Source organism: Lentinula edodes (genome assembly GCF_021015755.1).
Source record: "Lentinula edodes strain Le(Bin) 0899 ss11 chromosome Unknown C8R40scaffold_36, whole genome shotgun sequence".
Lineage (NCBI taxonomy): Eukaryota > Fungi > Basidiomycota > Agaricomycetes > Agaricales > Omphalotaceae > Lentinula > Lentinula edodes.
In genome coordinates this window covers 151,575-173,215 of record NW_025764342.1, presented here as the reverse complement: position 1 = coordinate 173,215, position 21,641 = coordinate 151,575, and the positions used below count along the sequence as shown (strand labels likewise).

At 46.4% G+C, this 21,641-nt stretch overlaps 9 protein-coding genes across 9 annotated transcripts; 2 read left to right on the top strand and 7 right to left on the bottom strand.

Moving 5' to 3' along the window:
• Positions 1–342: 342 nt before the first annotated feature.
• On the bottom strand, positions 343–2,114 carry C8R40DRAFT_545903 (uncharacterized protein). The gene is made up of 3 exons (XM_046235406.1): positions 1,943–2,114; positions 1,699–1,863; positions 343–1,627 (listed from the first exon to the last, which is right to left on the bottom strand). The coding sequence occupies exons 1-3, from the start codon at positions 2,033–2,035 to the stop codon at positions 464–466; spliced, it is 1,422 nt and encodes a 473-aa protein (XP_046082700.1). The 5' UTR covers positions 2,036–2,114; the 3' UTR covers positions 343–463.
• A 1,178-nt stretch (positions 2,115–3,292) lies between these two features.
• C8R40DRAFT_546016 (uncharacterized protein) lies at positions 3,293–4,804 on the bottom strand. The gene is made up of 7 exons (XM_046235407.1): positions 4,778–4,804; positions 4,459–4,722; positions 4,358–4,400; positions 3,828–4,299; positions 3,683–3,770; positions 3,564–3,628; positions 3,293–3,504 (listed from the first exon to the last, which is right to left on the bottom strand). Exons 2-7 carry the CDS (start codon positions 4,640–4,642, stop codon positions 3,478–3,480), a joined length of 879 nt encoding a protein of 292 aa, XP_046082699.1. The 5' UTR covers positions 4,643–4,722; positions 4,778–4,804; the 3' UTR covers positions 3,293–3,477.
• A 1,412-nt stretch (positions 4,805–6,216) lies between these two features.
• On the top strand, positions 6,217–8,185 carry C8R40DRAFT_545875 (uncharacterized protein). Its single transcript, XM_046235405.1, has 6 exons — positions 6,217–6,329; positions 6,389–6,756; positions 6,808–6,921; positions 6,980–7,046; positions 7,107–7,443; positions 7,498–8,185. The coding sequence occupies exons 2-6, from the start codon at positions 6,680–6,682 to the stop codon at positions 8,151–8,153; spliced, it is 1,251 nt and encodes a 416-aa protein (XP_046082698.1). The 5' UTR covers positions 6,217–6,329; positions 6,389–6,679; the 3' UTR covers positions 8,154–8,185.
• A 487-nt stretch (positions 8,186–8,672) lies between these two features.
• C8R40DRAFT_1018688 (uncharacterized protein) lies at positions 8,673–9,035 on the bottom strand (the record flags this gene model as incomplete). Its single annotated transcript, XM_046222968.1, has 1 exon — positions 8,673–9,035. A coding segment is annotated over one exon (363 nt), but the record flags the coding sequence as incomplete, so codon positions are not given.
• Positions 9,036–10,247: 1,212 nt separating this feature from the next.
• Positions 10,248–10,695, bottom strand: C8R40DRAFT_1054386 (uncharacterized protein; the record flags this gene model as incomplete). The annotated part of the gene is made up of 2 exons (XM_046224923.1): positions 10,248–10,465; positions 10,521–10,695. The coding sequence occupies 2 exons, from the start codon at positions 10,693–10,695 to the stop codon at positions 10,248–10,250; spliced, it is 393 nt and encodes a 130-aa protein (XP_046082696.1).
• Positions 10,696–12,912: 2,217 nt separating this feature from the next.
• Positions 12,913–13,394, top strand: C8R40DRAFT_545829 (uncharacterized protein). The gene is made up of 3 exons (XM_046235404.1): positions 12,913–13,082; positions 13,140–13,220; positions 13,285–13,394. Exons 1-3 carry the CDS (start codon positions 12,965–12,967, stop codon positions 13,296–13,298), a joined length of 213 nt encoding a protein of 70 aa, XP_046082695.1. The 5' UTR covers positions 12,913–12,964; the 3' UTR covers positions 13,299–13,394.
• A 1,877-nt stretch (positions 13,395–15,271) lies between these two features.
• C8R40DRAFT_1121233 (uncharacterized protein) lies at positions 15,272–17,130 on the bottom strand. Its single transcript, XM_046228797.1, has 8 exons — positions 16,930–17,130; positions 16,690–16,877; positions 16,530–16,633; positions 16,357–16,479; positions 16,222–16,303; positions 16,050–16,156; positions 15,712–15,995; positions 15,272–15,655 (listed from the first exon to the last, which is right to left on the bottom strand). Exons 1-8 carry the CDS (start codon positions 16,977–16,979, stop codon positions 15,499–15,501), a joined length of 1,095 nt encoding a protein of 364 aa, XP_046082694.1. The 5' UTR covers positions 16,980–17,130; the 3' UTR covers positions 15,272–15,498.
• C8R40DRAFT_1121232 (uncharacterized protein) lies at positions 17,131–18,175 on the bottom strand. Its single transcript, XM_046228796.1, has 3 exons — positions 18,015–18,175; positions 17,455–17,946; positions 17,131–17,397 (listed from the first exon to the last, which is right to left on the bottom strand). Exons 1-3 carry the CDS (start codon positions 18,079–18,081, stop codon positions 17,213–17,215), a joined length of 744 nt encoding a protein of 247 aa, XP_046082693.1. The 5' UTR covers positions 18,082–18,175; the 3' UTR covers positions 17,131–17,212.
• Positions 18,176–19,075: 900 nt separating this feature from the next.
• Positions 19,076–21,636, bottom strand: C8R40DRAFT_1121225 (Six-hairpin glycosidase). The gene is made up of 7 exons (XM_046228795.1): positions 21,283–21,636; positions 20,766–21,225; positions 20,634–20,703; positions 20,191–20,581; positions 19,825–20,142; positions 19,619–19,755; positions 19,076–19,564 (listed from the first exon to the last, which is right to left on the bottom strand). Exons 1-7 carry the CDS (start codon positions 21,523–21,525, stop codon positions 19,168–19,170), a joined length of 2,016 nt encoding a protein of 671 aa, XP_046082692.1. The 5' UTR covers positions 21,526–21,636; the 3' UTR covers positions 19,076–19,167.
• Between the last annotated feature and the right edge of the window lie 5 nt (positions 21,637–21,641).

Sequence of the window (21,641 nt, the reverse complement as noted above, 5' to 3'; positions counted from 1 at the left end):
TCATCGAACCACTGCTCTGCTGCGCAGCTTCCACTTTCAACAGTCGAGTTCCAGTTTTCTGTATGCAATATTTTCAAACGAAATTTGCCGTCATATGACTTTCCTGATGTGTTTGCTGGTGTCGTCGACACGCAGTGTCAACAGTTTGGGAGAGGCGTAATAATCTTCCAACACTATGTCGCGGGTAGTAATGAAGACATGATTTCGGTGAAAATCGCTTGAGAGCTACACAAAACCTAGCGAGCGATGATTACCTTCAACGAGAAACGTGTAGAATCCTTTCAACTGGCAACCATTCCTTCTAGACGAAGCAATATTCTGACAAGTACTCCATTACCAAATTAAAATTCACAAGCATACAGCTCTTTCAGAAGATCGTTGAAATAAAGTACAATACTGTACAATCGTGTGATATATATCACAAAAATCATATTCCTGCAGCCATACTTTCACCTTACTGTACCTATGTGCAGCAATCCTCCGACACAGCGAGCGAGGCTTTTTGCGTTGCAGTTTGGCCAATGTTCGCACCATTAGAAACAGACGTTTCGAGGTTGTTTGAAACACTAGAGCCGACTTGTTCGTCCGCCGAAGGAATGTCAAGTCGGTCTGAAGAAGAGGGACTGGATTGAGCAGCGCCAGAGCTGGCGACGTTGACATGAGCCGAAGTACCAGATGCATTGCCAGGTTTAGCGGAACCGGAAACCTCAACACCGGTAGAGGAACCCGTTTGGCTTCCAGTAGATTGGGAAACATCGAGAGGACCAGAGATGGATGGGATGCTTGGTGTGCTAGGCTGAGCGGGTCTGGTAATGCCTACACGACCTGAAGGACCACCAGCGGTATTTTTGTTAACGGGGTCGGCGACAGCGACACGGCTCGAAGGACTAGTACCTATCTGTCCATTAGCAGACTCGGAAACGTCTGGAGGACTAACGCTAGACGACTGATGGCTGACAGAGTTGGTGACCTGGTTGGGTCGGGTTACAGAAGTGCCAGTGCCAGTGGAGTGACCATTGGTGGTATTAGTAACCCCGTTGCGAGCTGGACTGCTGATGGAATCTGGCTGTACGTCAGCAGAGAGATGTTGAAATGCAGATGCGGTAGTAGACCCGGTGTTGACCGATGGAACACCGTAGCTCAGCCCGAGTCCATTGGCAAGACCAGTAAGAGTCGAAAGATCCACTCCGGAGTGAGACGGAAGACTTGGGCTGGCAGACAGACCGGTGATTGTTCCGGGACTCGAAGAAGAACCAGCGCCGGTGTCAACGCCAAAGGTAGACAGGTCAGAGTTCGTAGAAGAGGCAGAAAGGTCGGCTGCAAGACTATTACCGAGAGTGGAACTAGGAGAACCAGACTCTGAGGCAGACTCGGAAACTCTAGCAGGCCCATTAGTCTGAGCGAGACCGACGCGAGTATTTTCAGCGGGACCTGAGACGGAGGTACGAGCAGGACCATTCGTCTGAAGACCGACACTGCCATTTTCCATTACTCCTGGGGCAGAACCATTCTGAGGGGTCGCCGCATTGAGAACGGTAGACTGGGCGGCGTTGGATTGGAGAGTGGAGTTCGAATTAGAAGTCGAAGACGAGTTCAAAGAGGCGTTGCCATTAACGTAGTTGCCGTTCTAGAGATTAACAAGGATAAAACATAAGAAACTGAGAATTCTACGATCGATAAACGCAATAAACGACATACCAATGCAATTTTGCATTCCTTTACAGATTTCTCAAAAGTGGAGATATCAATGTTGGACGGGCAGAATTTCGTGAACGTGGCGGGATCGTCAGTGTTGATATCGTTGTATGGGAGAGCGCAGATTTGATGACCAGTGCTGAGTATGCATGGCGTGATACAAAGATCCTGAGGACGACATCAGTGTCGTAGAAACATTGAAAGAAAAGGCGAGAAGCTCATAACGATGAGGAACAAATTAACTTACTTGGCCGGTCATGTTCTGGGGAGCGATTGGGCTTGCAAGAGCAGAGGCACCAACGAGAAGCGCAACAGGGATAGATTTGGTGAAGGCAGGCATAGTGAACGTGAAGTTGTGTTCAAAGAATGACAAGCGACTAGAATATAGTCGAGATATATAGAGATGATGGAGGAGTAGAAGAAAGGCTGCTTGGGGGATCTGAGGAAACTGGGTCCTCTATTTATACCCCTCGTCCATATATGGTGTTCAGCACTTTTGCTAAATCGCCTTTCTAGGATGGACGAATGAGAGGCGGGGGATTTTCGTTTTTGACCGAGTTTGCCGGAAGATATGACGTTTCTTCTCGACCAATGACGATCCATAGACATAGCTATAGCCTCTATCGCTGAGGATGGTTAACGACTTTGGAGGCGTCCAAGGTAATTGGTCCATATCAAGAGCAGTTTTCACAGCTTTGACCTCGAACACCATGTGATACTCTTAAAAAATATATGATCATGAGGAACGAAGTCTAACGAAGTTTTCTTCCATCCTACATTCAACACGGCTAGCCAGGCTAGTGAAGACCTTCAGACTCATTCCCGCTGCTATTCTAGGCATCAGTTGAATCCGCGCGATGACCACCGCCCTCCACCGCCCAAGTTCTCTGTTTTTTTACTACAACTGTAGATCTCTGTAGATGATGCAGATAATGTCTCGTGTTTCTTCATGGGTACTTCTCAAGTTTCTCCGCCACGATATTCAGCGATAACCCTGCATGCTAGTGGGGGTTATAACCCTCGAAAGGCTGGGATTCCGGTGAATAATACTGACCCATGACCGGAATCTGCCACAGTCAGGCCACAGTAACCCTTATTGCCTGACCCACCGTCCCTTGTTCCCTTTGGCAGTAGGCAGCAAGAGACAGCAAGTAAACAGTAGCTCCGGAAGCAGTGGAGATGTACTATCTTGCCAAATCGTTAGTATGATCAAATAGAATACTGACATAGCAAATCCGGCTCGGCGGCAGGAACCTCGCGGTACAAAAGACCATTTTGGGAAAATCGCTTCAAACGCTAAATCTAAAATGGGTTGTGGGGTGTTTCTGATTTCTAAATTCCTGAACTGGAGCTTTTTCAACCGCTTCCGGGAAATTGCATTGTGGACTGATACGTACTATACTCTATCGTACATTTGCTAAACTAGTTATGTTACCATGACGCTTTGAAGAAGAACAAGAGTTGAAGACAAATACATCTTAGTATACATTTAGCGGAAATAGAGTCTCAAAGTTGAGAAGTAAATGTCTCCGAGCGATAGCAGACTCTCACGTATATACCTCGGACTTGAAAGTATAGAATATACCTTTGGTTTTCAAGGAGACGTCGGGAGGAACGAACGTGGGTCATATACCAGTCATTTTTGACATTGAACAAACAAATCATATTCGGAAAGGAGAGAATAACGAAGATGGTGGTGAACTCCGAGGAGTTTTGGAAGACGAGATATTACCGTAACAAGTATTTTATTCTATGATCTTGAGAAGATTTCGGATGATCAGGTTACGACTCTGGCTCAAACGAGAGGATCTAATGATGAAGGAAGATCAAACAGTTTGTCATTGGGATGAAGAGACATCGGATCGTACCACCCAAGTGACCGGCCCAAAAATTTCCACAAACATAGTCTTGTCGCCAGTCAAGAAGAGCACATCTATCATGAAATATCAGTCCTCTGCTAGTGCTGTTTACCATATCAAGGACTCACTCTCATAGAGACCCAAGAATACATTTGGCTTGGAACCATCACCATTGATCCAGAACGGCATGACATCGAGAGTCGGTCGAAGAGAAAACTGGATCGACAACAGAATCAGCATCAATCTTCTTCATTTGACGCAAGACAACCGTACAATTGTACTCTCAATCCCTTCCGGGTTCCCTGTAGCCCTGCTAAACGAGTTGTCTCCGGATCTGGGAGAAACGTCCACGGCGGTACGATTTCCAGCTCCTAAATAGACATAGCTAGAACGACGTTCAAGGTTAGCAAAAACAGCAAACAATTTCCTCGCGCACTTGTATTTTCCTGGTCTTAAGCCACTAGCATCATTTGCAAACCCAGTAATACCGACCATGAACGGTAGGTCAGGATCTGGACCGTTCTGATCAAGTGGAATCAGCCCAGCTTCTACGAAAATGCGAAAGAGCGTATTAACCGTCGTGACAATACTGATCGGCCCCATCGTATCCGTGTTTATACTGACTTCAAGACGTTGCCCAGGAGACGCCATAGGTCCATATTCACCAAACGAGTTGAAAGCACTAGAGACATAACCCAAAGATGTTCCGTCCAATGCGTCACGAATGTACAAGAATCCTGTCATGCTATGTATTATTTAGCTTATAGTAAGAGCAACACCATTGTGCGGGAGGAAAAACGTACATTTGACTAGGTCCTTCATCGGAAAGTCCAACACGAGGGGTGACTATAAAGAAAATTAAAGACATATTTTCAAAAATGTAAAGCAGATCTGCTGTCCGTACACGTAGAGGTGGTCGAACGACTTATAGAAGCAGCCCTTTGTGATACATGTATGTCTTCAGCCCTAGGATTGAAGCGAAGCCCATTTCTTTTCTCCAATCGAGTAGAGTTGTAGAGTTCCGAGGTATTAAGAGCCTGAGCAGTTATTGAAAGCAATGCAACAGTAAGAAATTCGAGACCGTGCATTGCAGAAGGGCGAAAGTCAAGATAAAGGAAAAGCGGGTAACGCCTTTTGTAGTCTATACGAGGGCTTAATGGTTCTACCTCTTCGAAAAAAGGATACTCAGTATTAAGTAATACTTCCGCAAGTATCGCAAGTACCTCTTCATGTACACAGCTGCTGCTTAATGCTTCGAAGAAGGTGCTTGGTTCTAGAGAGAGCTCAAGCCTGCTCAAGCGTAACTTGGAGTACGTTCTCTCACGTAAAGCATCGTTCTGAAGCTTCTTCCGCTAGCAGAGTGCAAAATCAGTGCAAAAATCATAGTGCAATGGCATCAGCTTGACAACAAATCGACCAACCGTAATTCAATGTGAAATCGGTAAGTCCGGACGAGCAGTACGATAGATACCATAATGGATGCAAGAGAGCATCGGTCGAGTTTCGATAAGACCATCCCTAGAGCCTGAAACTAAAAAGGACACTGAGGAAGAACTCGGTCAGCGCTTAAATAACGTTATTGCCATATTTGTAATCGGCACTTTTGTTAATATCCGTACCGGCAGCCTTTTTACCTTTCAGTTTTCCTTTTGCAGCTCTCCACGAACGTGAACTTCGCGACATGATTGTTTGAGTCTCTAAAAACTAACATCTAGAACTGGGTGATATCCAACCACGGGGACGTATCTGCAGCTACTACAAATGGCAGGCTATAACTCAGTCTTATGGACTCCGGTACATAGTCCGTGCTTCGTAACGTTGATGAACTTCGGAATTAACCAATAAAACTCTTGGACTCCCGTCAGTGTTCGGATCTTCATGCGCATCTGGTAGTCGTCTGGTGCTTCCGACTCACAGATGACCCTTCAACTGCCCTTGATTGTCCCACAGATGGTGAACTTTTGGACTCACATATGCATGCGCAATGACCCTAAAAGGAATCAAAGATGGCACAAGCGCTACCTTCTGCTTTTTGCGATAACTGGTAAGCACATTCTATACATTCTCGAATGACACTATTCCCAAATAAGTTGAATTGCCCCTGCTCTCCTACAGCGTAGGTTACTGAATCGTTTATAATCTCAGTTAACCAGAATCCACCTAAGCTTGTTCTGTCACGGTAGAAGGTGCTCCGAGGCGCACTCTTCTGCCCCGCCTTTTTGCTCCGGCCTCACCGAAATATTGTTCTCCCAAAAAAAATCAATTGCTCTATTTTCTTGACAGAATCCGGACAAGGCACGGGCAGATGATTAGGCTGTGTGACTACACATCTCTAAAAGCGTCAGAATCGAATATCCGTGGACCCATGATGTTTTCCAAGAAGGAGTTTACCGATGCCTGAGGCAGCAATCTAACACCCGTTGCCTCCCGTTGCCCGCCGCAATGAAAGCTCATTAGGGCCAAAATAATATATCTGCGCGTCATAAGGATAATAAATTATAGCGTCTGCCTAATAAAGAAGGACTGGGACCTATTTTCTTTTATTCCATATCAGTCGCATCTGTCACTCTTCGGTGGCGTTAAAACAGTTAAGTGTTCGTCGTTACACGAGGTCTAGTTAGAGTCCTGTCATCGTTGTGGGTGTACGCATAATACTCTGCCAAAATAACTGTATTATTGCTGACTAGAGGGAAGAAGTTTCCTTGTAGCTTTTATCGCGCCCTCTGCTGAAGATCGGCTTAAGGCTCCGGAACTATGGAGCTTGATGCTAAATAGGTGAGAATACGTTCTTTATTTCTGCGGAGTTGATTTTCACCCCGGCCTGGTACCTACAGCACGAGGTTGTAATTCCACTTCTGTGAAAGCTTTCGATGTTTGAAATTTAGACGCGCCTAGTTCCTCCTTGTGCAAAGGCTCAAGTCTTGGTCCTTGTCATTTTCTGAGGATAAGGACTCGCATGGATTCAAGTGATCATCGACCGATTAGAGAACAAAAATACGCCCACACGAATACATAAACAGATCCATCTCGATATAAGAATACAAAAAGAAGGATCAATATAAGAGCCCTGCCTTTTCTTTAGATCGTCGTATCAGCACCATCCAGTATTTCGTCCCTTTCTTCCAATGAGCAGTTTGAACAATTTCGACTTATCCTTCGAGTACCACGAAAGTGACTATAGCATACCCGGAGCTATTTTATGGTGCGATTTTATGTTGCCAGCCAACATTCACAGTGCTAAAATTTTTTCCAGGGACTTTTCTGACACTTACCCGGAATTGAACTCATCGCCGCGTCAGACGCCCTACCTCTCTTCGGCGCTCCTCAATAACCAACCTACAAAGTTTGCACCTACATTGGATATCGGGTAATTTCCTTCAAGTTGTATCGCTCGCAGTCCACTCAGACCCATGCATCTAACTTAGACCTAACAACCAAGCATTGTCTCAGTCCAACTGGGACAGGGATACGACCAAGCCCCATATGAGTTTGGCGAGTAGAACATATCTTATCAACGCTCAAGAATGTATTCCTCATATTTGTGAACAACAGACTGATAGCCACATCAACAATGCGGCCTTAGGATGGTTTTTACCTCCGACATTCCTGGCAGTCGAAGACTCAGCTATTCATACTCCAGACCTTGATATCCCTTCAAAATTCAAGAACAGTGCCGAAGACATACTTTTGCAAAGCACCGAGCCATTTTTCTCCGAAGCCAGTAGTGGTCCCTCTGTCAGTGGAGTAAGCCGCTCTTCTACGCCGGCGTTGTCCTTCGCCAGCTCCCGGTCCTCCTCTCGATCCCCTCCTACCAAACTTCATCATGGACCTTGTCTCTGCAATGAAGATTCTGGCATCGAATCATTTAATTGTCTGGCAGAATTGAATGGTACACCATCCGAAGCTTCTACGACCTTCGCTAACGCCGGGTCTATTACCACAGTAGGGAATGATAATGCTTCCTGGGATTCCCCCGTGGGCCATCCTATTTCTGGCATGTACCCGAACTATTCGCCACCATACCCCGAATTCGGAATGTCGTACCCCTCGCCACCTTCGAAGTCTAGCGAAGCAGCTCCGTTGCATGAGTCAAACGAATGTTTCGACGACGGTCATCTCAACAACAAGGAAACTCTCGCACCTCCTCCATCTCCGCCACTTCGTCGTCTCAAAAGAAAGGTCAGAAGTCATCGACGAGAGGACTCGGACGATGAATATGAAGAGCCTGAAGATACAGGAGATGATGAGACTTACGATCCCGCCAGTTCTGCTGGCCATGGCAATCTTACTACTGGGAAGAAGAGAAAGGCGGCTTCTAATGAAACAACAGAGGAGCGGACATGTAAAAAGTGTGGACTAGTCTTTACACGTTCGGCAGATATTGGCCGCCATTGCGCATCCGCTCACTCTGAAATGAGCGAGGAAATGAAACAAGAATGTACATGTGTTCTCTGTTTGAAACGGCTGGCCCGCCCTGACGCAATGAAACGTCACCTAGAGGCTCGAACAAAGAAGTGTCTGCTGGAAGCAAAGCGGCGTAAGGAGCGCGGGGAGCTCGACCCAGTAATATACCGCTTGCACCTGCAATCGTCCTGTTGAGGGCTCAGCGTCGCTGTATTTTTGGTTTTTTGCTACATAATTGGAAGAACATTAGGTTCCGACCTACTTCAGCTGGTTGCAATTTTCATTATTACTTCTATTATAAGTAGCTCTTCTTTGTAATAATCTGCTTCTAATTATTCTCTTCCTGTGGGGTACATTTATCGAATTTAATGCGCACATCTCAAAGCTGGAAATATGGCTACCACTGTATCGAGCAATAGCGACGCTCACACCGACTCTGTACTCGAGGCTTAGGCTAACAACTCCTTTTGGAAAGTAGTTATGCCAGTTAGAGGAACATAGGAGAAGCATATTTTCTTCTGCAGTTCTTTCTTCTTGGTCTACCATTGTCACATCCAGGTCATATCAGATAGGTTTAGCTAGCAGATTAGATCGCGACTGAATCGCGAATTGTACACTGCCGCAGAGCTCGCATTTTCTTAGACAGATATCGTTTCTTGAATCTTCATCGTCTTATCGTGTGTGCCCTTCAAGGCCTTTCAAAGGCCTCATATTTTATAAACCCAAACGACTTTCCAAAATGGCCTTGATACGGTTCTGCCACTCCCAATCTAATATCCCATAGCCAACAACATTACAATAACCTCCATTGATCAGATCAGTCCATGCCTCTCGCTCCTTTATCTCTATTTTGGCCCCCGCACGAATCTCTAGCCACCCCCTCATTTCCAAGTTGTCATTCTCCGTTTTTATACACACCCGATGCAGCTGGAGCTTTTCGAAAACATACGAGAATAGTGTGTACAATATGTCGGAGGTGTAACCACTTCGCTTCACCACGATTCCCGCCTCGCAAGATTTTTCTATCGTATCAATGCGGTGTACCCACGTCCACCCGATAGAGCTCAGTGATGATCCATTCGGTTGACATTGAAGGACGTGGAATTCGTGAACAGCTGAGGCTGAACCTCGATGAAGCTCTCGACGAAATTTGGCCACATTGCTAGCTGCCGAGGTACCGCTCACAGGATGGAATTCGGTATACCTGTGCTCTTGGAAGTGAGAATGGAGGCTAAAGAAAGCTGAATCGTGGTCTTCCACTGGTTGTATGAGCTTGATGCGTCCAGTGCGGGAAGAAATCTCCGAGGCTTGGGTAATGATATCGATGAGCATTTGAAGGAGTTTGACTCAGTTTTCCTCGGAGCATTGATAGCACGGGCAGTGCTCAACAAGCCAGTGCGCTCAACCCAACCAGTGCTTCGACCGTTACGTACATGAATTTAGTTAAATATGTTACGACAGGAGTCCGAAAACTAATAAATTAAGAAAAGTATTCTCTCGAGATAATAGTACGTATGTATTTATGTATAGGCTACATTGGGATTGTGCATATCAGATAGCTAGAGATTACAGATGAGTTACGTTTCGATTCGGTCAGGTTGTTCATCTGGTTCGTAAGAGAACGTTCGCGTCGTCGTCGCACAACGACAAGTCACGAATAAAGAAAAATAACAAAATCACCCTTGAAAAGCGAAAGCAAAAGGGCAACGGGAAAGAAGAAATAGAATAAATAGAATAAGATTGGACAGATCAGGAGAAGTAAGCAAGAAGTCTACCTTAAAGACGTAATCAAGTTGGGAACAAACACACGACAGCACTGAGCATACATACACAAAAGCAGATGTCCGAGCAGGGATACGGAACAGACAATCACGGAGAAGACAGAGCCGAATATACACAACATTGCACGACATGAGAGCAAAACCGAAAGACTCATCTAGCAATGCAATGAAGGACCATGTCTAAAGTGCCACTCCCATTGACGACCAACTTGAATCCTCCGTCTTCATACTCTGATTAGAGGCCCAGCCGCCGGTTTCCATCTTCATCCCTTCATCTCTCATTGAAGTGATGGGGATTGGTAGCGACTTGGCAGGCTCGCTGTCTTGTAGATCATTGGCACTGTTACTACCGTTGTTCGTCCGTGAACTGGATCTCGCACGCGTACGACTGGATTCAATTTGTTTCGTGTTGGCCTTGGGAGACGTCACGCCAGTAGGAAGAGTTCCGTTTTGTTCTAGGATGCGCTGACATTCAGCGCCTCCCTCTGAACGCACTATGAACGAGATATCATGATGTGACTATGTATAACCTCGGAAATAACTCACGATGTCTGTTGAGCGCATCCATTCGAGCAAAAGGTTTCTGGCAGCCTTCACAAGTAAAGGGACGGTAATTTGTATGAAGCTGTTCATGACGCTTGCAGTCGTGTTGACGTGCGAAACCTTTGTTGCATCCTGGCCAGTGGCAAAGGAATGGCTTTTCCTCGTTATGAGATCGAATGTGACCTACCGACCACGGAGTTGACAGACTGATAACTTTGGATGAGTAATAATTGCTCACCTTTTAGATTGAAACTTCTAGTGAATGTACTGCCGCATCCTGGAACAGGACAGACGAAAGTAGCTTCCTGTTTCCGTCTATTATGACTAGCCGCCTTCGTTCGGCCTGTAGTCACAGTGGGTTTGGAAACGACTAGAGGAACATTAGCACCACCAACGGTGACAACGGACGGCATAGATTTCCCAGAATTTCCCGGAGAAGGCAGTGGAGGTAAAGAAGGTAGACCCATGGTGGGCATGTTGGGTGTACCGCCTCGCGAAGATGAACTAAATCCTGCTACCGGGTTCCCTCCGTTCAACAGCCCAAAGTCGAGAGTATCATGAGGAGGAAGCTCAGTGTACCTGCCTCTTGGAGATACGTTTGGAGAGGGGTAGGGGGAAGCGCGGAGTGAGCCTGATATGCTGCCTGCATTGGAACCGCCAGTTGAGCCTGGTCCAAGATTAACGCCTAAACCTGTATCAAATCCTGAGTTTGACAGACCCCATGAACTGATACCGCGCTCGCTGCGCGAGCCCGAAGATGTACGTCTGATATGGCTCATCGGAGATCCCTGCCTCTGACTAGGACCCATGTTGTGCGATGAAAGACCCATACCGGCACCAAGGTTGGGAAGAGCAGAACCTAAACCAAGGGATCCAATCTCGTAATTATTTGAGAGGCCGGAACCAGAGTAAGAATAAGAATGACTGTGCCCTCGCGGAAGCAGATATTGCGGAGTATGCGAGCGCTGTTGCTCCTGTTGGTGTTGAATGAAGTCTCCGTGAGCGCTGGGTGGGAAGAGTAAACCGTTGCCTTGTCCGCTACCGATATTTGACTGTTGTCCTGTACCAGAATCGGCAATATTGATGCCAGGAACGTTGCCGAACCTCAAATCTTCGGATCTAGACCCACGGACATGTCCACCTCCACGACCGTAAGAGTCGGATTTTGAGCGCCGAAGTGAGCTCGCTTCGACAGCAAGGAAGGCATTTCCAGTATTATTTTGAGGTGAGGTAGGGGAACCGCCAAACGAAAAGGTCGAATTCAGGCGGCCAGAATTAGGATTCGACGAGTTGGGAGGAGAAACGTCTGTCATATTGACGGTACCGTCGTCTGCAATAGCAGAGTCATCAAAAGAATTTAAACCTGAACTGTCCCAAGCCGGCTGTTCGAGAGACCCGTCAGATTTAGATCGAGTTCGCGGTAGAGTATTGCCAGGGAAAAGAAAGGTGTTGCTATTAGACAATCGAGAAGATCCTGCCTGAGTTTGAGATGAGGTAGAATTGAAGTTCTGATACTGTCCTGAGGTATCCATCCGAGTGTCAGGATCAGGTGGATGAGGAGAAGGAGTATGCCGTGAATTCCAAGATTGGGATTGATTACCTGAGAAGGGCGCTAAATTATTGTCTGCAAAAATATACATGAGCAATATGTGCGGATCTGAAATAAGAAAACTGACCGCGTCGAAATGGCATGTTTCCTGGCTCCCCAACTTGGTTGGTTACTGCTCCACCTCCACTAACGGGCGTGGCAGGGACAATGCGAAGGGCTGGACCTGCTGCGCCATCCCCGTCATCAGGAGCATTAATGGTAGGAACTTCATCATCAGGCATAAGCAGCCTTGGAGGACTTTGTGGCTTGCCTGCGGCCCTCTGGGGAGAGAGAGAGCGTGGGTGAACATCGGACTGAAACTGAGCCTGTCGTGGAGAATGTTCGGGTAAAGGCTCGTTTCCCCAGGCCGGTGAATGGAAAGACATTCCCTCAAACGACTGGGCGACAGCCATGTGCGGCGAACGTGGAAGGTGCTGAGCCTGCAGATTAGGTGATAGATGTGATAGTGGCTGCTGGTGATTGGACGAAACAGAAGAGGCTCTGGACCGAATGCCTTCGTTTCCGCTGCCGTTCGATGAGCCTGGTGATGAGTAATCACCATAACTTCCTTGATAAGAAGACAGATAATCGTTGTCGTTGAACATCAATAGAGAATTGCCTGTAGGATTGTCGTATTCTGAAGGATCGTATCTGGCAGCACTGTGGTGATTTTCTGCGCTAAAAAGACCAAAACCAGCTGAGGGAGGATAATCAAGATCGTCGTCGAAGCTAAGCTCGCTGTGGCCGCTGAACGGAGAGTTGTTATAGGAAGAAATGTCAAGCTCTGCACCGGTGAAGGACGGGCTTTGTGAGCCGCCGTTGTTATGGATGAAAGGTTCGTTGTTGTCGGGTATCACTTCAAAGGTAACCGGCGGGGAGGCGGGAGGGTTGTTGAAATCGACAAGATCGTTTATGAAAGGAGAGCCGCCAGAGCGAACGTCCATTATAGAGGTATTTCTTCGAGGGCTGCGTATTGAAGGGCTGTACAAGGCTGTGATATATTAAGTAAAATTCTGCGTACAAACAAGTCACAAACAACCTTCGGCACTATCCGTGAAACGGACTCCGATACCCAACTCTAAACTTTTTTCGGGATGTTCTCTGTTCGCTCCGTTTCCGTTTTCGTTATTTTAGTCCATTTTTGCCCTTCACACGTCTGGCTGGCTTTGATAATACAAGGTTGGAAACCGCGGGGATCTTACCGGGATCGAGGTCGCCTCTCTACATCATTTTAGTAGCCCGCATTATTCTGAGATGGATTTTCTCGAGCTGGCCTTTCTCCCGCTGTGGAAACAATCAACAATGCACATGAAACGACCGACCGGAAAGCTCTCCATTCAAGTGTACTATGTAGGTAGTTATACGGATCTCTACATCAAGATTGTACGACAACATGATACTGATCATCCGTTAGATCAAACAAGATGACGGTGATTCGATCGCCTTTAGATTCCAGCTGCCTCTCGCTGCGGCTGAGGAGTATTTTCGATTTATTATTAATGATATATATACTGTACTTAGTGTTAGCTGGCAGTGTATCAGTGTATCATAAAACTGCAGCTGCCACTCCTTTCGAATGATGGGTCAATCGACTCACCTTGAACTTCAAATCCCCTGCAAGTCTCACTCAGTGGTCTTCCATATTCTGAGCCAGGTACGAGGTACTTGACAAATCGGACATTCTTTGTTGAAATTATATTTCCACAGCGCCAAATTACTCCCGGTATTTGTATACCACCCTCAATCAAAGCCAGTCCATAGATGAGAGCTGGAACTGAGGGCATATACAGAACCTGCTTGATTGAGAATTACAGATTATTCTCCAGTGAGGTGAGATGGTACCTAGAAAGCCCCACTCGGTCAGCCTCGGTCACCTTGACCGTTTTTCCCTCCCACTTATGTAGCTGCTACTGGAGGCAACAGGAATCTGGTTTCCCTTCCATCGAGTTCCGATATTCTTCACTCCTCAGATTGTATTACCATTTTGAAGACACACATATTATCGCATTTCCCCACCCTCGAACCTGAAACCTTCCTCTGACCTATCCCCGCTCATTCCATTCATGTGCGCTCATACAACCTTCTGATAAACCACATTCACTTCCTGGGACATACGACATGTACCTACTTCCTCTTCTCTTAACGCATATCGCTGGCCAGTCGCCGACCGCGGCCTTGTAAATGCCCTTTTTACCTGTATGATGGCATTATGTAATGTATCTCGCGCGTGCACGCGTCACAAAGGGCACAACTTCCCCCTGGAGCTCCCTGGAGTCTGGACATAGTGAGGGAGTATATACGTACCCCTCCCTCGCAGTTCCTCATATGTTTCCCAACATGCTACAAGTGATTTAACACAGAACAACCACAAGAAATGACATCGACTATAATTGTCGGACTCCCCACTCCATCCCTCTCCATCCATCAAATTGAAATAATCTTTCCAATGCACCTCAATGCACACATCGACCATAACGGCGGCAACTACAAATTTTCACTCCTTGATGAATTTCTTACTTTACTTCCTCAATCGAGGAGCTTCTTTGAGAGGTTCTCACAGACGAACTTGAAGTCGGGCATAGTTTCCTTCCGTGGTCGGTGGTTCAATCTGGCGACCTTCTGAAGCCGAAGCCGAAATATAGCGAAATATCATGGTGCTGGTGCATAATAAGCACATCAAAAGCCTACACGGGCAGTGGTGTACGCTGCTGGAAATACTCTATGCTCTGACTGCTGCATCTAGGGCTTCTTTTCAAGTTCCTTGAAGTTATGTTTGTTTTGTAGCGTGGCAGCCAGTCGCCAATGTCATTTGCTTGTACTTAACGTAATCATCGGCACCCGTAGTACTCATGGTGGCAGTGGCCACTGACATCTCCTTCAATTCCTTGTAAGGTATAACATGGATTGCATTTGCCACTAACTCGAAGTGTCAAGATATTATAGAGTCTACCATCGTGTATCTGTTGCTTCATGGGCAGTTCCATTGATCATTAATATCATGATACGAGTGATTCGGAGTGACCATTCCATTCGTACGCTTTTGTACTGTACAATGCATGGGTTCCGCTTTTAAAATTCACCGTTTCATACTATCACGTAGCACCACATTCTTAAGCATTGCGAGACGCGTAAGCCGTACATGTCGACTAATATATGGATAATCATGTTTGAGCCACGATGGAGAAAACGGGACTCCTTTGCGCTAGATTGCTCTCCCGGGTACAAATGCGCAAACAGATAGGAAGGCCAAGGTATGCTGACTCAAATAAGTGGATTAATATTGGATTCAAGTTGATATGCTTTGACTCCATGTCCTCAATATACAAGTTGTTGAAAGTTGTTGAAAATATATATGACTGTAGATATATATATCTCAACTCCCGACTGTGTCTTACAGCGTATTCAATGATATATAATATATAATTACTCTCTAGGGTATTACATTCAAGGGTGGTAATTCAGAATATCGGACCGACACTGCAATTACATAGAGAAAGCTTGCCCAGTATACTCTTCTGAACGATTCATTCGCAGCAACTTCTTCAATGATCTATTGGCAAGTCACTCTTCGGAAGCTTCACATAACCCTGATTACATAGAAATCCGGAAGGGGACATGTTTTGAACAATCAGGATAATAGTAATTCGGTCTTCAAGTTAGCTGAAAAGACAGAATCCTCTTCCACGATAAACGCAACCTCTTTATCGACGTCACTCATCAAATGCTCAACCCCGTGCTGAGGAACCCATCCAAGTTTTCGGGCGTTATTGCCCCGAATGAGACAGCTAGAGTAAATAGAAGTCAGCACCAGGAAATGAGAAAAAAACTGAACCCAGCTCACTTTCCCGCGATAGAAACAGGAACCATTCCGACGTTACAGTCTAGAACATTAGCCATCGCGACCAAATCTTCATCAGTGGCGACTGGGAGTTCATGAATGTTCTCAAGTCCGTTCCGTTTCCGTAGGGCGTTGACTATCGCAAGAGAAAGACTTCTCCATCTGAAATTTCCATTTTCGGAGAAATAAAATCCATTCTTGCCGTAAGGGGCCTTGAGGAGGAGGATATTATCAAGGACAGTAGCATACAGTGCAACTTGATCATCAATATGCATGAGCGCCCATGTCTATGTCAAAAACGGAGGTAAGTTAGGTAGGAGAATATCAGCGATATGGCGCACCGTGTCTGTTTGATCCACTTCAAATAGCATACCTAGCGTCCTTGCTACACGGACGAGAGCCACAATTTGGATAGATATCTTATTCCCGAAACCGGTACCGGGACCATCTGCCAATTCAGAGGGTTTGAGCGCAACACATATAAGGTATAAGTAGACGGCCCAGCATACTCACAGACCATTGGAGGGGCAACGATATATGACCGGATCCCTTTACTTTCGGCGAAATCGATGATTTGATTATTGAGTGATACGAACTACAGAGGTTAGATATCCAAGTCCGGATAGATTTCAGAATCCAGACACGAACTTGTTTCATAACCGGATGACGAGTATCGAGTTCTGCCATTGTGTTGTACACATCTCCATCATCGTTCAAGAAGTTTGATTGGTCGATTCCAACATGGCTAGAGAACATTTTGGCCCCCGATGTCTATTGACATATTGATTGTTTTGAGTGACGAAATTATAGGCATGACCCACATGGACGAAGTGGACAGGAACGTTAAGTCTTTCTTTAACGACTGCCAATGCTTCTATGCAAGGTTTCGCGACGGCAAATTGTCGAGCGTCCACAGTTTCGATCACAATAGACACTATAAGTACGAGCACCATCATCATTTATGTAGAAACGAAACTTTACCCAAATTATCAATGATTAATTTCTTCATTCCTTCTGCGTCCTGAACGTCACCAATCAAAGGAATCACCTTCCCGCCTTGTTCGAGTACCTTGCGCACTTGTTCTGATTTGCGTACGAGGGTGAAAAGTTTGACGTTCCGGGATTCCAGGTCAAACTTATGGAGCAAGTAAACCAACAAACTTCCGCCGCTTTCAATGCCTTTTCAATCTCAATATAACGGAGTAGTAACGTCCAACATACAGATATCCAGATGCACCGGTGAGTAATACTGCCGTAGGTTCAGTGAGCATGGATATTAAGTTGACGTTTAGTAGAAGTTGTTGTGGGGTGTGGTTCAAGTTGCTCAGTGATCGCTGTTGCGTCGACAAGTTATGAAGAAGGGATTGGTCCGAGGTCAATGGCTACAGAGGATGCAAGAAAGAAGGATAAGGTTCCCAAGCGTTCACACGACAAAACTTTCACAAGGACGTTACATATCAACGATCTCCAATCCGTTTATACACGGAAAAAAACATTATTGGTGCTAGTGAGAGTGATCGGTCAAGCCCTTGATATTTCCCTGGGCGATTCCTGGATAAGCCTTGTACAGCCCCCATTTACGCAAGTCTGAAAGTGGTACATCGCTAGATCGCAGTGAAAGTAAACTATCTGCACCAACTTGAATGAAAGACTCTGATGCGATATCTGAAGTGGTGAATGTAGTAAATTCTGCAAGGAAGGACATAAATGAAATAGCGACGCGAAGAGCATCCCAATTGGGCGCACCATGAACGGCAAAGAATCTGGGAACGGTCTGCGCTTCAGGGCTAGGAGGTACAGACACGCCTGTTCTGAGGTTATCGATGCATTTAAATATCCTCGTCCTGGCCCATCCCTGATTGCTTCTCAAGATTTCGACGCCCTTTCCAAACCATTCCTTCGCGTCTTGCTCGTTGTCCCCAAGCCCATGGGTGACTATTCCTTTACTAGGATTCTTCGACGCCAATGAGGTAGTGAGTGGCGATTCTCCAGAATCAGCGATGAGCTCGCATGTTCGCCGGTCAAGAATACCGAGACGCTTGACAAGATCTGCTTCACGAAGACTACGATTTGCGCGTAGACGAGTATACGAATAGTGAGAGAATGTGGCAGTATCATCGACGTCGTACAATGCAGCCCAGCTTGGTATTTGAGAGTCCAGAGCAGAATAACGGGCACCGGTGAGGAAAGATTGGAGGTGATTCATTCGCAGAGGGACGTGTTCATTGTTATACCAGTCTTATGGGAAGAAGCAGAAATATAACGCCTTCAAAGAATTTCTCGTAATTGTCTAGTATAAGTCTTACCTTGAAATTCCTCAAAAGTGACGAGCTCTCCAGGTTCAGAATAGACTATCAAAAAGCCGACAGGCATTGTTATGGTGGAAGACTCAAAAAGAACCTGTGGGACATTTATGGGAGGGGATTACATAGAACATTATTTCTGCTCCGTTCGAGTTCTGGTCGAAGTTATAATAGCCAGAGCTACACGTCGCAAGTAGATTTCAAAATTGATTACAGATAGATAGATAGATAAATACGCGGCTCCGTCGAGTACGGGGTCCCACAAGGGAACAGCCGGGCCCAACCATCTTCACTGCAGCAAATGCTCATCCAACTTGGGATGGTAGACTGCAGCAAGAATGAAGGGAATATAGTACAGGGTTGTTGTGTGTATACATATATGAATAGAATTGAATCACTCCTCTTCCGGGTCATGATCACTCTCCAGATCTTCCAAGGAACCATCCAAACCAGTATCTAAATAATGTTGCCAGAGAATCACGACCTCGTTGATGAACTTAGCAAGGGACGATTAGGTTCCAGTCGAAGACGAATAGCCTAAGACAGTGTAACGCAGTGGAGTCCGATAGATTGGAGTAGCGTGGCAGCGGTCGAGACTGTCGCATAGACAAAAAGAACTCTGAGCGGAGAGACGTGATAGTGGTAAGTGTTGGGCATTGAAACGTTGTGGAGTCTCTCCCTTTAAATTACATGCACGACAGGCGCGATTGAGAACCTCAGCCGAGGTAAGCTGACGAAGGGGTGAGGAGGAGGCTTGGAATACTAGGGGGGTAAAGTCACCACAGAGGAGCTTGGTGACTGTGCGACGATGAGCGTGGTTGTTGATTTAAGATAATGGCGAAGTCCGATGATTTGTGGTTTCGCCGGACCTTCTTCCTTCGGTTCTAAGCGGTGTCTCAGTAAAGAAAGTTTTAACCAGGTGTCGATATGGGATTGTGGATCGGATTTCGTGGAATACTAAATGGCTTTGATCAGACTTTCGATTCGGTCACTATTGAGATCACGAAGGTGAGGGAGGCGGTGGTGCCCCGGGAGTTGGGAGATGGCATAGTCCAAATCCGAAAGCCAGCACGGAGAAATTTCACATAGTAAGCTATTACCAACGGGTATGTATACGAATCTTCATGTGGCCCGTCTGACAGACAAGTATGTGCAATTATCTCAACTTCAGAACAATGACATGTGAACCTCCGTCAAGGCTCAACTGCGACACGTTCCCGCTCGTGCCCTCTCCATCCACCGAAACATTACCCGTACCAGGAAGAATCACTGTCCCGTTAGTTCCGTTTGGAGTATTGATCATCACAGTGAACGTAGCGTTATCACTCGTCAGAGTCCAGTTGGCACCAAACCATCCTAGCCCCGTCTCAAAGCCGCCTTCGGCGGCATGCAGACCACTTAGGACAGGAGCTACAGACCATGTGATACCTTGGGGCGAGGTAATCGTCAATCCCAGCAGATAGAAAGTTAACGAGAAAGTGGGACCGGTAGACCATCCATGTGCGTGGCTAGTATACGAGTAGTCAAAATCGTATCCAGCCGCGGCACGGTAACTAAGTTATACATGTATCAGGTCATGTCATTTGTGAGTCAAATTTGGCGCTTACCCCAAAGAGCCGTTTGCCGTAAAGCCCTCCAGCATCGTAGACTGCACCGACAGATTCGTATAAAGCATGTATCCCCATTCACGGTGAAGCAACTCAAGTGCTCGTTCTCCTTGGCCCGCGATGAAGTGGGCTTGAAGCTAAAGCATATATAATAGCAAAAATTTTTGAGTAAAGGCGTCCATGAGACTGAAACGGATTTTAGATACCTCAAAGCCACTGACGAATGGTATTATCGTATCATTGAGCTCAGGACTAAGCGGCCCAAGGTCTGTCCAAAATTGCGTTAGTCCCTCGCTGATCGCTTGAATCTGCCTGGTATTGGTTGTGAGATTGAACAGCACTGCGAGGGAATTGCCATCTTGAGGGTGTAAAGTCGACATATCATTGTCCTTGAACAGGCCCGCTGCTTCGTCCCATAGCAGGTCGTTGAATGCTGTTTTGATCGACGACGCATTAGCTGCGTAAGCACTAGCAAGACTGACATTGCCCATGGCGGTCGCTAGTTCAGCGGCAGTGACCAGAGCCTAACGTTCCAGGGAGGTTAGCCTGCATTTCCAAGAAAGACATTATACCTCATATAAAAGTGCGTTAGCTGCCACATTATGACCCTGCCCATCAGCTCTACCCCAATCGTTGGCGAAAGAATTCGGCACGTTCATCAACCTTGTTTCATCAACCTGGCTCTGCAAAAAAGCCAACGCATTTGTGTAATTCGCCCAAATTTTTTCAACAAAATCCAGGTCGCCGGTGTACATATACACACTGTGTGTACCGATTAACGACCAACAGATGTAGGTATCACTGCCGACAGCATTGATAGGTGGACCAGAGTATTGCAGAGCGCCTGTGGTAGGATCTTGAGTCGAATACATGACTAGTAGAGAATTTGCAGAAGACTCGAGGTCGAAAGTGGAGACTAGCTCGGTGTGTGTCGATATCCCCATGTCGCCAGGCCATACGTTCCTGCACATTTATCAAAATAGTCCAAATTCTGGGTGCCTAGTGAAGAGATCACCTATCTCGTTTGGCACCATCGACTAGTATACTTCCTTCCACAGGACCACCACTTGCATTATTGGCCCAGCCTACAAAGCATACATACAAAATTCAAGTGTTATTGCCAGGACTATCATTAACGAGACTTTACCTGACGGCACAGGACAAGGCTGCTGCCTGGCTTCGTGGGAGTCTATGGTGTTCATCTGCACAGTATACGCCCCGCCGTACCACAGCTTGGTCAGGAAATCCTGATCGTGAAAATCACTATCTTGAGCATAAAAGTAGCCGGTGTAAGCACTAAGGTCATCCATTTGTGGCATGAACGTTGCGTTCACAGTGACATTCGAGATTGTCACAGGCGCGTCGCCGTCAGATACAATAGTAAGGAAGCGAAAACCTCCGCGTTGGTCGCCGACTGTTTGAGTGAAAGTTTTATTGGCTGCAAGGGGCAAAGGAACGGAAAGAACGCCGTCTAAATCATGATCAGGGGACACTGTACAAGAGTCATCCGACTCCGTAGGTGATATGAACATGGCGGACTCCGTAAAAGAAAGAGAAATTGCAGGGGAAGTGGTAGAATCGATCTGGAAGGACAGTCTACCACCAACCTTGCGTACAAGGTCATGCTAATAAGTTTCGAAAAATCATGTGTTAAGTGTACTCACCTCTTGTCCAAAATCCAAGACAATGTACGAGCCATTTCCGGTGACAATAGCGCCCTCGGTAGAAGACGAGTTGCCCAAGAGATTTTCGGCACCAGCGACCAGTCCTACAGTCGTATAAACAGATTTTGGAACGAAAGACCTAGTAGCCGGAGCAAAGTTAAACGCGTCCCAGGGACCAGCAGGTGCCTTGGCTGTAGCTGAAGCAAACAAAAAAATAGTAGCAAGAGGTAGGATACCGTTCATCGCGATTGAAGGGCAGTGAAGTTTGTCCCTCTCTTTTTAAAGAGGGATAGACCATCATATGACGATGGTTCAAGTTGTGTTGCCAGCTTCCTGTTGAGCATTTGATCAGCCAGCCG